General features: G+C 38.2%; 1 protein-coding gene across 1 annotated transcript; it reads left to right on the top strand.

Annotated features, from left to right (window-relative positions):
- Positions 1–1,453: 1,453 nt before the first annotated feature.
- On the top strand, positions 1,454–9,879 carry LOC113032110 (meprin A subunit beta-like). The gene is made up of 16 exons (XM_080308446.1): positions 1,454–1,564; positions 1,902–1,920; positions 2,025–2,063; positions 2,185–2,210; positions 2,316–2,400; positions 2,779–2,896; positions 5,413–5,588; positions 5,889–6,107; positions 6,799–6,960; positions 7,139–7,369; positions 7,498–7,950; positions 8,037–8,210; positions 8,352–8,457; positions 8,660–8,704; positions 8,832–8,876; positions 9,280–9,879. The coding sequence occupies exons 1-16, from the start codon at positions 1,496–1,498 to the stop codon at positions 9,353–9,355; spliced, it is 2,043 nt and encodes a 680-aa protein (XP_080164572.1). The 5' UTR covers positions 1,454–1,495; the 3' UTR covers positions 9,356–9,879.
- Positions 9,880–13,929: the final 4,050 nt, after the last annotated feature.

Here is a 13,929-nt window from a genome sequence, read left to right as displayed (position 1 = left end):
CTGTGTATTTTAAACCAAAAAGTGATCAGGTTTTGTTGTTGTTTTTTTGTTTTTGTTTTTTTTTGGGGGGGGGGGGGGGATTCCTGACCAAGCATCAGACTGAGAGTTGGGAGCAAGAGTTTGTTGTTGTTGTTGTTGTTGTTGTTGTTGTTGTTGTTGTTGTTGTTGTTGTTGTTGTTGTTGTTGTACAATTGTAATACTGCATCTTCCTTCAGGCCTGGATTTAATGGAGGGTGACATTATGATAGTAAGCAATCCTTGAAATAACGTCCTAGAGTCTAAGTTAAATAGTCTTTATCATAGCAGTAAGTCATGATCACAATCAACTCTTTAAAGTTTAACTTTTAAATACAACAAGCAACTGTGGATTATATTGATAATTAATTTCGTTAACTTCCATTTTTGAATATTGTGACTTCCAGGAGATGTAATATTCTGGAAGCCCTGGATGTAGAACACAAGCGCATAAAATCCACAGTGTCATCTTAGAGTAGAACAGACACTCAGCGTGATCAATAACACATTTGTAAAGAGATATGGATTATTAGGTGATCATTAGCTGCCTGGAACAGAAACCTCCAAACAAGTCGAACAGACAATCACTGGATCTGTATCTGGAAGTTTGTAATGGAGGATATAAGTACATTGTAGTTGCTATGGATCATTTCACCCAACAAGTCAGCAAAAACTGGAGCTGAAAAGATCTTTTTAGACTTTGTACTCAAGTATCATCATCAGGGAAATGAGTTGGCCATTATGGAACAATATCGCAGCATCCAAGCCTGACAGACAAAGCCTTGTTATACAACTGAAAACAGTCAAAGGTGAGAGATTTCATTGATCAGTCCTCTTTTCAAACATTTTTACAAATAAAAGAAAACAGAAGATTTGATGAAGTAGATGACTGAGATCCATATCCACAGCCAACTCCCACAACAAAATATTTGTTTCACATCAGAGACAGAGGAAAGATAATATAGTACCTTAGGTCATCTATCGATTACACACAGAAAAAAAAAAGTTCTCCACTAAGAGTAAAAGACAAAAGTTCATAGTCAAATGTTGAGTTTATCATTGTTATCAACTGTTGTTCATGTTTTCCTGGTAAAAATTAGGTGTGAAGTGGAATGTCTTTAAGTAATGCAAACACTCGGGATTTTTTAATGTCACAGACATCAGATAACAGGAAATGATGACGTGGGCTAAAGCAGGAACAAATCTAGATAGAATATGCGTGACTCCCTGATGTGTCAAGCACGTAGCTTTAGTTGTATAAAACTGGTTCTAACACTCCTGTCACAGGTCCAACTTCTCATGCAGATGAGGAAGAGACAAGTGTGGCACAAGGTAAAGACAAGTTTCATATTTCTATAAGAACAAACATAAAGTTTGATATATATAAATCTTTAATATTTACATATTTTTTAATTTTGTGATTGTTTTTCCTCATTCTTGGTAGAATCTCTATTGATTTAGGTTTCATCAAAGACGCACCATGAGGATGAAAGAATGTGTTTTTATTTTTGTGATCATGGCAATTTCTGAAGCATTCTCCTTAAACCCAGTAAGTGATTAGTTGCATAGTGATATTTCAGAAATTGTGAATATCAATATGCAAAGAGAACTTAGAGATTTTTTAAATTATTTGTCTGGTTTGTTTTGTGATGAAGATGTTTGACAATAATATTGAATATTAAATATCAGCTACTGACAATGATTTTGTTTTTTCAAAAAGAAAAGTTTTAATTTTGCATGTTGACCAACAAGTATGGAGTGTGTTTTCTATCAAAGCTTAAAATGTAAAAAAATAAAATAAAATAAAAAACATTTATTCACAGTACTACATACAGTATGTTAAATGATGGAACATTTAGTTTAATACTACTTTGATATTTTTACAGAATGGACTAGAAATAGTGGGTAAGTTCTATTTTTTTAATTTTCCACTTTTTTTTTGATGAAATTCATTTTTTTTAAAATATTAAAAAAAACAGTATACAAAAGTGCCTCATCTGTTTTTGTAGATGTTGGTGAAGTGAAGGACATTCCTGAAATAAACAAGGGTAAAGTTCAACATCTACTTATAACTAAACCTTTTTATAAGGATATTTTTGTTCTTTTAGCTTCATGCAACTGTACTTGAATATTAGTGACTTGTTTCTAATTTTTTAAATTGTATTTTAGAATTTTTACATGATGATATTTTGGAGGTGAGTCTTTGTTATGAAGATAAAAAATCTATTTATTCTAAAAACATCTGTGTGCATAGTAACTTACTGCATTATGTCACAATATACATGTTTCTTATACTTTAGCCTATAGGCAAGCAGAGGAGTACCATTATTAATGAAAACATCCTGTGGACATCTCCAGTCCCCTACCTCTTAAATAATGACCTTGGTAAATATGTGTTTTCTTACAAATACACCTGAAATAAATCTTTATTTCTTTATTTCTATGGGAACACATCTTTGTGATGTCATACCGGAAAATGCATTTTTTTCCCCATGTCAGCTGGACTCTTTTGACACATAGAAGCCACATAATGAAAAAGAAAACAGCAGCATGTGCGAGTGCACAGAGCTAATTTAATGGAATAGTTTTGTACCATCCAGTTATGCAAAGTAACCACCCGCGCCTTTGCTAAAACCGGAAAAAATGTTTATAACTGTATGCTTTAGCACCTTAGAGCAAAATGCATGGGCAAGGCAAAGGACCTTTATTGGTTGTCTAAAATATCTTCTTTTTTTTTTAATCTCTATAACACAACAACGGTAGACATTAATTCTAAAGGAATCATTCTGAGAGCCTTTGACCAGTTCAGATTGAAATCATGCATTGACTTCAAACCAAGGGACTCTGAGGACTATTACATTTCTGTCAAACAGTTAAATGGGTATGTTTTTTTCTGCTCTTTGTTGTTGTTGTTGTTGTTGTTGTTGTTGTTTTTAAAAATAAAATTTCCTACTTAGCTGCAATTAGCATAAATATTCTAAAAATGACTATGCTGATTTTTCAATTAGACTTTTTGTTCCTTTAGTTTAATTTGTGATATATACAGGGGTGCACATAAGTCCGCAGGTGCGCATACACTGTCAATATCAAAGACGCACACCAGATAAGAAGGTGCAACGCACGTTTGCGTGCATAAGATTTTCTGGAGGAGGACAGACATTTGTTTAGAACTCTTAAAGATGTCGACGAAGCAAGCTCCTCTAAGCAATTACTTTGGTGTTCCTCCACCTCCAAAGAAATATCAGACAGAGTCCGAACCGCAAAAGAAGCGTGTATTCTCGGAAAAGTGGTGCCGGTAGATTCCACTCTAGCGGACAAAAACAGGGCCTTTTATATAATATAAAAGGACCTGTTTTTCATGGGATATTCTGCACCACATCTCTGTGCATTCATCATTTGTTTGAAGCCATCTCACCTTCTGCAACCACTTTTTCCACATTTTGTCACATTAAAGCCACAAACATGAATTAATTTTAATGGAATTCCACGTGACAGACCAATACAAAGTGGTGCACACGTGAGAAGTGGAACGAAAATCATACATGATTCCAAAAATTTTCTACAAATAAATAACTGAAAAGTGGGGTGTACGTAATTATTCAGCCTCCTGAGTCAATACTTTGTAGAACCACCTTTTGCTGCAATTACAGCTGCCAGTCTTTTAGGGTATGTCTCTACCAGCTTTGCACATCTACAGACTGAAATCTTTGCCCATTCTTCTTTGCAAAACAGCTCCAGCTCAGTCAGATTAGATGGACAGCATTTGTGAACAGCAGTTTTCAGATCTTGCCACAGATTCTCGATTGGATTTAGATCTGGACTTTGACTGGGCCATTCGAACACATGGATATGTTTTGTTTTGAACCATTCCATTGTTGCCCTGGCTTTATGTTTAGGGTCGTTGTCCTGCTGGAAGGTGAACCTCCGCCCCAGTCTCAAGTCTTTTGCAGACTCCAAGAGGTTTTCTTCCAAGATTGCGCTGTATTTGGCTCCATCCATCTTCCCATCAACTCTGACCAACTTCCCTGTCCCTGCTGAAGAGAAGCACCCCCAGAGCATGATGCTGCTACCGCCATATTTGACAGTGGGGATGGTGTGTTCAGAGTGATGTGCAGTGTTAGTTTTCCGCCACACATAGCGTTTTGCATTTTGGCCAAAAAGTTCCATTTTGGTCTCATCTGACCAGAGCACCTTCTTCCACATGTTTGCTGTGTCCCCCACATGGCTTGTGGCAAACTGCAAACAGGACTTCTTATGGTTTTCTGTTAACAATGGCTTTCTTCTTGCCACTCTTCCATAAAGGCCAACTTTGTGCAGTGCACGACTAATAGTTGTCCTATGGACAGATTCCCCCACCTGAACTGTAGATGTCTGCAGCTCGTCCAGAGTCACCATGGGCCTCTTGGCTGCATTTCTGATCAGCGCTCTCCTTGTTCGGCCTGTGAGTTTAGGTGGACGGCCTTGTCTTGGTAGGTTTACAGTTGTGCCAGACTTCTTCCATTTCTGAATGATTGCTTGAACAGTGCTCCGTGGGATGTTCAAGGCTTGGGAAATCTTTTTGTAGTATTGACTCAGGGGGTATTCACTAATCCTAAGGACAGCACGGTGGCACGGTGGTTAGCACTGTTGCCGCACAGCAAGAAGGTCCTGAGTTCAATTCCACCATCAGGCCAGGGTCTTTCTGTGTGGAGTTTGCATGTTCTCCCCGTGTTTGCATGGGTTCTCTCCGGGTACTCCGGCTTCCTCCCACCGTCCAAAGACATGCAACTTGTGGGGATAGGTTAATTGGATAATCCAAATTGCCACTAGGTGTGAATGTGCGAGTGAATGTGAGTGCGAATGATTGTATGTCCCTGTGTGTTGGCCCTGCGACAGACTGGCGACCTGTCCAGGGTGTACCCCGCCTCTCACCCTATGATAGCTGGGATAGGCTCCAGCGCTCCCCGCGACCCTGAAAAGGATAAGCGGAAGCGAATGGATGGATGACTCAGGGGGCTGAATAATTACGTACACCCCACTTTGCAGTTATTTATTTGTAAAAAATGTTTGGAATCATGTATGATTTTCGTTCCCCTTCTCACGTGTACACCACTTTGTGTTGGTCTTTCACGTGGAATTCCAATAAAATTGATTCATGTTTGTGGCTGTAATGTGACAAAATGTGGAAAATTTCAAGGGGGCCAAATACTTTTGCAAGCCACTGTATGTGCACCCCTGGATATATAGTTCTAACCAAAGAACAAGATGAATACTGTGAAATTTTTATGAATGGTTATGTTTTTGTTATTCCTTCTCTGATTTATTTAATTGTGATTTTATAGATTACACTAAATAAATTACAGAATACATAACCAGTTATGGGACAAATATTCATCAGTGTTCTGCCTTTAATTTCAGATGTTGGTCATACATTGGGAAAGCATCCCGTGGACAGGAACTCTCCATTGGAAAAGGCTGTGGTTACATTGCAATTGTTGAACATGAGTTCCTTCATGCTCTTGGCTTCTACCATGAACAGTCCAGATATGACAGAGATGATTATGTGACGATTAACTTTGAAAACATCCTAGAGGGTTTGGTTAACACTTATACTAATTATAACAATGTTAATGTCTTTGTTCAATATTTCTATTCAAATACTTATCTTAAAGCTGTATAAAGCAGTCTGCAAAAATATAATAACCACACTGAAATGGTTAAAATAAAATCATAACTATTTAATAATTTGAGATAGAGTCATAAAATCAATGAAATCACTATAGTGAGTATACAAAATATTTCCTTTTATGATTTGACCTTCTCTCATATTATCAAAATATTTTCAGTTAAGTGTACTGTATCTGATGTTTGGCTTTTATATATGATTTTTATAGCTTACAAGCACAATTTTAGAATAGTCAGCAGTGATGAGAGCACCACCCATGGAGTCCCATATGACTATTTGTCCGTGATGCACTATGGCAAAGATGATTTCACCAATGGCAATGGATCTACAATTATCACCAAAGACCCCAAATTCCAGAATCTTATTGGTCAACGACTGGAAATGAGCACTAGTGATGTTCAGGAGCTGAATCTACTCTACAAATGCAGTAAGTGCTCAAAGATTATGGGGACCAGCATCCAGTTTTAGGAATACTCTGGGATTACTGGTTAAAGTTACTAAGGACACCGTGAGAATATTGTGCCCTTAACCAATAGAAAGTAGTCGTTTTCTTTGTCACACTTACATTGGTAAATAGTTTTATATTGTTTTTAGAGTTACTACGCGCATTTAAACTTAGTAGGGCTCTTTACTAGGGGTTTTTACTTGTATTCATGAGGCCATAAATTTATATATTATTGAATTCCAAAATATCTATTATGATCACTTTTTGAACTGGCACAATGATCAAGTCTATTTGTTTTAAGAAAAGTTCAACAAGTCACAATTATGATTTGAAAATAATTTAAACACAACCATGCTCATATTCACACCTATGGTCAATTTATAATCAGCAAATAATCCCACTCTATTTGTTTAATTCATACAAAAATCAACATGCCAGGATTGCTATGTGTCAGGCTGCAATTTCAGCAATATCATGAGTACTCCAATAATCAACTTTCTGTTGCTCATTGTCAGTAATTAACTAAGCCTAAAGTGCTGAATGTGTGTAGAAAATTGCTCACACCGAAACAGTTCACTCCCTTGAGATGACAGTTTTGTGAGTTGAAATTTTTGCCTTTTCCCTCCAATCTTCCTTGGAAAAAAAAACTTGCACTTTTAATTGATCTCTACAGGCTCATCCATTGCCTTTAAGATGTACTGTGGCTTTACTAATGGGACCATGTGTCAAATGAACCGCTGTTCAAAGAGTGGCAATGGCTGGGAAATGGTAACTGGTGTTTATGGTGGTCCCAGCTCTGACCACACCAATCTGCCCAGTGGAAATGGTAATCAAGGTAAGGTCTCAAATATTCCATTTTTTATTGCAGTTTTTATTACAGTTTGAAATGGAAAATCTAGTTTTCCAACTCAGCATTATTAACATCAAAAGTAAGCTGCCAGCAATAATAATAAATACTTTTGATACTTAAGATTTAATGATCTGATGTAAGATAATTTTGAACTGCATTGTAGGTCAGGATGCGGGTTACTTCATGTATGCTAGCACAGGACCAGGTCAGGAGGGAGACTCAGCCTGGCTGGAGACAAAGAGGATGAGTCCCCAGAGGGAGTGTCATGTTCAGTGTCTGCAGTTCTACTATTACCACAATGGGAGCCAGACAGACAAACTTAACATCTGGATCAGAGAGTTTCAAGATGAATGGGACTCCACAGGAACTCGCTACCTCATGGGACAGATCAGTGGTAATGAATCATTTGCGTGATTATTTATGATGATTTTCTCCAGATGAAGTATAAATGTTTCACATTTCACATTTTGTCATGAAGATATACGTCACATTCACCTATTAATCTAAAAATTCTCCCTCCAGGTCCACCGACATCTCACTGGACTCTCCACCATGTTCCTCTGAATGCCACCAAGCAGTTCCAGGTGGAGTTTGAGGTTCGTAAAGGAGCAGGAAACTCTACAGGTGGCTTCTCTATTGATGACATCAATCTATCAGAGCTCGAGTGTCCAGATGGAACCTGGCAGATTAATGATTTTGAGAGATTTTGGAACAGTACTCATACTCCGGCCCTGATATATAGCCCAAGGCAGTATTCCAGTGAGGGCTATGCTTACCGGGTAGCATTATATCTAAGGCAGACAGATTTTGGAGTATATGTGCATCTTGTCTCTGGTGTCTATGATGACCAACTGAAATGGCCTTGCCCACAAAGGCAATTTACTGTCCAAATGGTGGATCAGAACCCCAACATCCAGCTACAGATGTCAAGGCAAATGAGTCTCACCACTGACCCAAATCTGCTCACCACCACTGGTACGTTTGCAGAAACATGAAGTAATGCTTAAAAATGTACTCACTAAATTATTAACCACTATGTTACATATGCTTTCTATAAACAGGTGTACCTGCTTGGGGCAAACCTCGTGATGTTGGAACTCAAATTGTTGATGAGAACAATGAGCTCATCTATGCTAATAACCTGTATGGTAGATATTATTTTGCATCTTTGGAAGACATCAAATCCAGAGATTATCTCAAGGGAGGGAGTGCCATTTTCATCTTCAGTGCACAAGGCAAATTAAACTAATTTCATTCCTAAACTTATATATTGTACTTGAAACTTTTACAACAGAAATGTATGAAACATTTCAATCATTTTACACATCATCAAAACCAAGTTTTCTATGATTATTTTAATTTCTTTATTCCAATAGATCTCACACCTCTAGTTAATGGAAGTTCACTGCCTTGTCCTCAAGTAAGAACAGTAAAAATTACACATCCCCCTGGAGACCAGGATAAAGGAAACTGCTCATCACAGTAGGACATATTATTAAATTACAACTCATGTGAAGATACAACATGTCATATGAAACAATATATATGATGAGAGATACTGCAATTTTCTCATGCATTTTTGAGCACCTTGCAAGAATAAGTGTGGTTGCTAGATGTAAAAGTTAATGCAGGTGAAACTCTAACAAGTTTTAATACCCCTCTAAAAATGCTTTAACTTTTACAGGATCTCAACCACCTCGATTCCTACCTCATACACAACAGATGGCAGGTACTGCAATGTTCTCAAACATTTCCTGATTTTTAATAAATAGAAAGTGTTTCTTTCAAACAGAAACACTAAAACTAACGCTAAAAAGTTTTAACATACCTGTTAAGAAATGCTTTGATGTTTACAGGATCTCAACCACCTCGATTCCTACCTCATACACAACAGATGGCAGGTACTGCAATGTTCTCAAACATTTCCTGATTTTTAATAAATAGAAAGTGTTTCTTTCAAACAGAAACACTAAAATTAACACTAAAAAGTTTTAACATACCTGTTAAGAAATGCTTTGATGTTTACAGGATCTCACCCACCACAATTCCAATTCCAGACACAACAATCTTCTCAAACATGTTCTGTTTATAACAATGTGTGTGGACATGAAAAATGTAGATGTTATACCAATGATAGTGTTCATCACAAAAAGCTCTGTTTAAGAATAGTCATCATTTGTTGCAGTTTGAAGCCCACATAGATTTTGCAGAAACACAAAAGCAGTGATAGCAATTCAGAATTTCTGTACTTATCATGAGCTTATCTATACATGACTTATTTAATTAATTCCTGTCTTTCTGCAGTAGCACTTTCTCTCCTGGTATGATGGCCTCTCCTGTCCTCACCCTCCTGCTAGCACTGATGCTTTTTATGCCTTGATGTGATCTTGATCATCCACATCTGGACTCGTTACATGGACAGCACCAAGGACTCTGCCAGATTCATTTTAGATATTGTTTATTATTGTACTGCATTGATTCATTTTTCATTTATTATAGATTTTCCTAATATAGCGATTTGTTTTTTTGGTGGAGGAACTTTTCATTGTAGTTTTTGTTTTTAAAATAATCATTTGCAACAATATTTTCATTTGTTTGTTTGTTTGTTTTTCTCCACAATATAGAGACTAAAAAAACTAAATAAAGCAAGCAAAGAGTGAAATGAGAAGTATGTAAAATATCTATCTATATCTAAGTTTAAAACTCCATTTAACTAATATTAGTCTTTAATCATATGATAGTTTTGTTTACTGCAATTTTCAATCACAAGAAATCTACATGAGTTTGACGTTATTAAAATGTAGTGAACAAAAATATACTACAATGATTAGCCACAGTGTGCTTTCTTGGTTGTTGGTGTATTGATGTTTAAGAAAACATAAAATAAAACCTTTAAATCAAAAACATTCTTGGTCCTCTGTTTTTTGTGTGTGTGTTGCTTGAATGTAAAAAGAGATCACTTGGAAGAACTGAAAATAATTTACTAGAGATATTAATTAATTTGGCGTTTTAGAGTCCAATGATGGCAGAATGGAATCCCAGTGGCAATACGATTTAGGAAAGAATCCCCCAGGGTCTAGACAGTGGAGGTGGTGAAGAAGAAGATTGAGGCTTGGATGGACCTCAGGCAAGGTGACGATGGGGAGAAAGTGGTTTGCATAAATGAGGAGAGCACTCTGAGATTTAAATCACACAGAGTGGAGGTTGATTAGCTCAAATGGGGTCAAGAAGATGATTGGATTATTGTAATGTCAGTATTGAGTTTGATGTTTGTAATGAGCTTTTTAAAAAGATATCATGCATACAACCATTGCACTAAGAACAAGTGTGGAAATTGTAGATAATTATTAACAGGAAGTTTACCTCATTAGAGTGAGCAAATTATGCACACCAGACCATAACAAGGTAGGGCTGATGTCACTTGGGATTTATAAAACATTATGTCTATCAAACACACGAAGGCATACAGCCACACCAAAATACATGTTGCAGTGAAGCATTCCCATATGTCTAACAACATATTGGGAAAACATAACTGATCACATTCTCATTTTACTATTATCACCTCAACATGTCTTGAAGTTCTCCGGAAGCCTGGTAACGAACTAATCATTTGATTCAGGTGTGTTGAAACAGGGTGATATCTAAAACCTGCGGGACACCGGTCCTCGAGGCCTGGAGTTCACACCCCTGGACTAGATGGTTGGCACCTACAAGTGTAAAACATAGCTGTGGTACAACTTGACATTGCTACCCTGAATGCCTAAACCTTTTTCACAGCTCAGAACCCTAAACTCAAGAATGGTATCATCAATCCATGATGGGTCTTCCTTACTGAGCGCTCAAAGGAGCTTGCCACAGTAAATATTAGAAGTTGAATGGAAGTTTGCCTCAAACTCCAAACCCTGATCATTGAAGCAATTAGAAGGTACGTGTAGAAAAAAGCCACAACTCAACCGGCTGCTGAGAGAAGTAGTTTGTTCAGATAAAGCTGACTCCTCTTTCAATTCCAAAGTTTTACATATCATACACTGCTTCTGCATTTTCCTTGCTTTTTAAAGATTAAACCTTAGAATGGAAAGGTGGTTTACTTTCTTTTTCGCATAACTATAGGGGTGCAACATACTGTTACATGCAAGAATGTACAGTATGTTGTACATATGGGAAGACATAAGGAACTTCCTCAAACGCAACAATGTTTTTTTAAAAAGATATCATGCATATAACCACTGAGCTCACAATAAGTGTAGAAATTGTAGATAAGTTTTAACAGGAAGTTTCTCTGCCTCGTTAAAAATGAGTGAGTGCTAGGCTGATGTCACTTGGGAAGTATAAGGGATTAAGTCTATCAGACCCACAAAGGCACACAATTAAACCATGATATAGATTACACTATTCCCATATGGTCTGCTACATTTGAAAAGAAGTTTCTTTATAAAAAATTAATAATCACGTTTCTTGTTCAACCTACACCTGCCACATTTAGGATATCTTTGCTGATCATAGTCACTTCCTAAAGAAGCTTGAACTATGAAATTATGTCATAATTCAAAATATGACATAGTTCATGTCACTGTCACAGTTACTTTTGCACTATTATGTTCCAGCACATTTTGTTATTACATGGCTTGATTAAGGTACACATCAGGCTGACATCTGGGCCAGCACAGGGTCAGCAGTGTGTCTACAACTGGCCCGTGGCTGAACACAACTTACACATGGCTCACATACCGCAAAGAATGATGGCCCTTTGGTGGCCCAGATCAGGTTTGCCAGAGGTAATCCACACATGGGCCAGCACAGGACCACCAGTGTCACCGCAACTAGCAGTAAGTTACGTGCAACTGGTGGGAAGGATAACATGATTTTTTATTATGTCCTCATAGATAAAACTTCAAGGAATAGATAACTCCTATTTTGGTTCCTGTTCTGTTGTTTAACATAATTAATTTAATAATTAACAACTTTAGCTATTTTCAGTTCTCCAGTCTGAAATGATAAGCTGCAGATGTATTTTAATGGTTCTATGGTCAAAGGAGCTTGCAAAGAAAAGCGTCTGGACTTCTTTAAGTTGCTTGAAGACGTTTCACCTCTCATCCGAGAAGCTTCTTCAGTTCTAAGGTCAAATGGTGGGGAGTCCCAGATTTAAACCTAGTGGGAGTATTCCCCCTGCGCCTGCGCCTTGGATCCACTGTCAGGGGATACAGAACAGACTTGATTCTACAGAGAGCACAAAATCACCTTTTAAGTGAAAGGATAAGACAGGTCCATTTCACTATAGATGCCCTCCAGATCAAGATCAGCCAGACTCTGCAGGAACTGGAAACCCTTCTACCCTCTCCAATCTTAGAAGAGGTTTACAAGTTTGTGGACAAGGCTCAGCGGGCCCAACATTCTAAAGGAAAAGAAAGACAACGCAGGAAATTTCACACCTTGCTTTCAAAAACACACACTCCTCATTCTGAACCTACACCTACACAACCCAGAGAAGAAAACACACCTGAAGACAGTCAGGAGAAATGGGTAAAGAACTTTTCAGACCGGAATCTCACTGAAACTGAAAAGAGAGTAATAGCCAAAGGACTCAATTTTGCCTTTTCTCCACAACAGTTGCCCATAGTGGACCTCATCACAGCCACAGAATCCGCCATACGGATTAATAAATTATCACAGACAGAAGCAGAGCAAATCAGGATGAAAGTCTCAGCCACCCTCTCCAGTGCCAAAGTCCTTCCGTCCAACCTCACAATACAAGAAAAGAAGGCCGTCGCTTCCCTGAGCAAAGACCACAACATCACCGTTTTACCAGCTGATAAGGGAAGATGCACCGTGGTCCTAAATAGGGATGGGTATCGTTTAGGTTTTATCCGATACCGGTGCCAAATCGGTACTTTTGAAACGGTGCCGGTGCTCAAACAGTGCTCAAACCGGTGCTTAAAGAATGGAGAACACAAAATTGGTCCAAAAACCTCTCATGTTCAGCTGGTTTTTGTAAAAAGATAACAATGTTAGCCTTTTCTGCAGCTATGGGGCATATATGGCATCACTCTTGGCTGGAAGCAGTGCTTAAACAATGGAAAAAACACAAACTTTATCCAAAAACCTCTCATGTTTAGCCGTTTCCCTCTTTTTCTTTGGTCATTTTAGCCTTTTTGGCCAGGGTGAAGGGAGTATCTGCCATCAAACAAGAAGACAGCTGCATGTAGCTATGATGATGTTTGCTAGTTCACCTTACCTGCATTAATGTAATAACGTGGTTAGCCTACTCAACGTAAGTTACACACGAACAACATTAAGCTACTCACACAGAGAAGAACGGCTGCTGCTGCCGTCATCATTTCTGCTACACTGGCAGGGCTAGGGGCCAGGACTCTCCTCTTTGTGTTTTTGGGGATGTTGCTAACTCCGGGTCTGATAACAGGCACCACACCCGCAGTAGATGCGCTGGGTGTGAGGTCTCGCAGCAAGCTATCAAATACAGTGCATTTCTTGGCTTTAAAAAAAAAACGCTATGCGTCGCCAGGTGTTTCATCGGATTCGAGGTGTTACCTCCTTTGACAGTATCACAGTATCAGCTTAAAGCACTTGTTGCAAGCTGCTGAGTTTGCATATTTTGCTGTGAAGTACAGCCAGACTTTTGACCGCTTCGCCTTGGGCATTTTTAATCTGTAGCTCTGCTCTAAAAGAACGTACGTACCTGGCCCCGCCTACTATCCTCGGAAACGTAAAATGATTGGCTAGAAGTGTATCACAGCTCAGGAAAAAAAAGCACCGAGATAAAGCACCGAAATGTGCGCTGCTTTTCGGTCTCCCTAGTCCTAAACACTACAGATTACCATACAAAGATCACTACTCTCCTCAGTGACAACAATACCTACGAAGCCTTAAAGCGAGACCCCACAAGCAGCTACAAAAAGAAAGTTATAGCTTGCCTTCAAGACTTTGAAAAGGACA

Source organism: Astatotilapia calliptera, chromosome 11 (genome assembly GCF_964374335.1).
Source record: "Astatotilapia calliptera chromosome 11, fAstCal68.1, whole genome shotgun sequence".
NCBI lineage: Eukaryota > Metazoa > Chordata > Actinopteri > Cichliformes > Cichlidae > Astatotilapia > Astatotilapia calliptera.
Note: the sequence above shows the minus strand (reverse complement) of the source record. Positions and strands in the feature narration are given on the sequence as shown.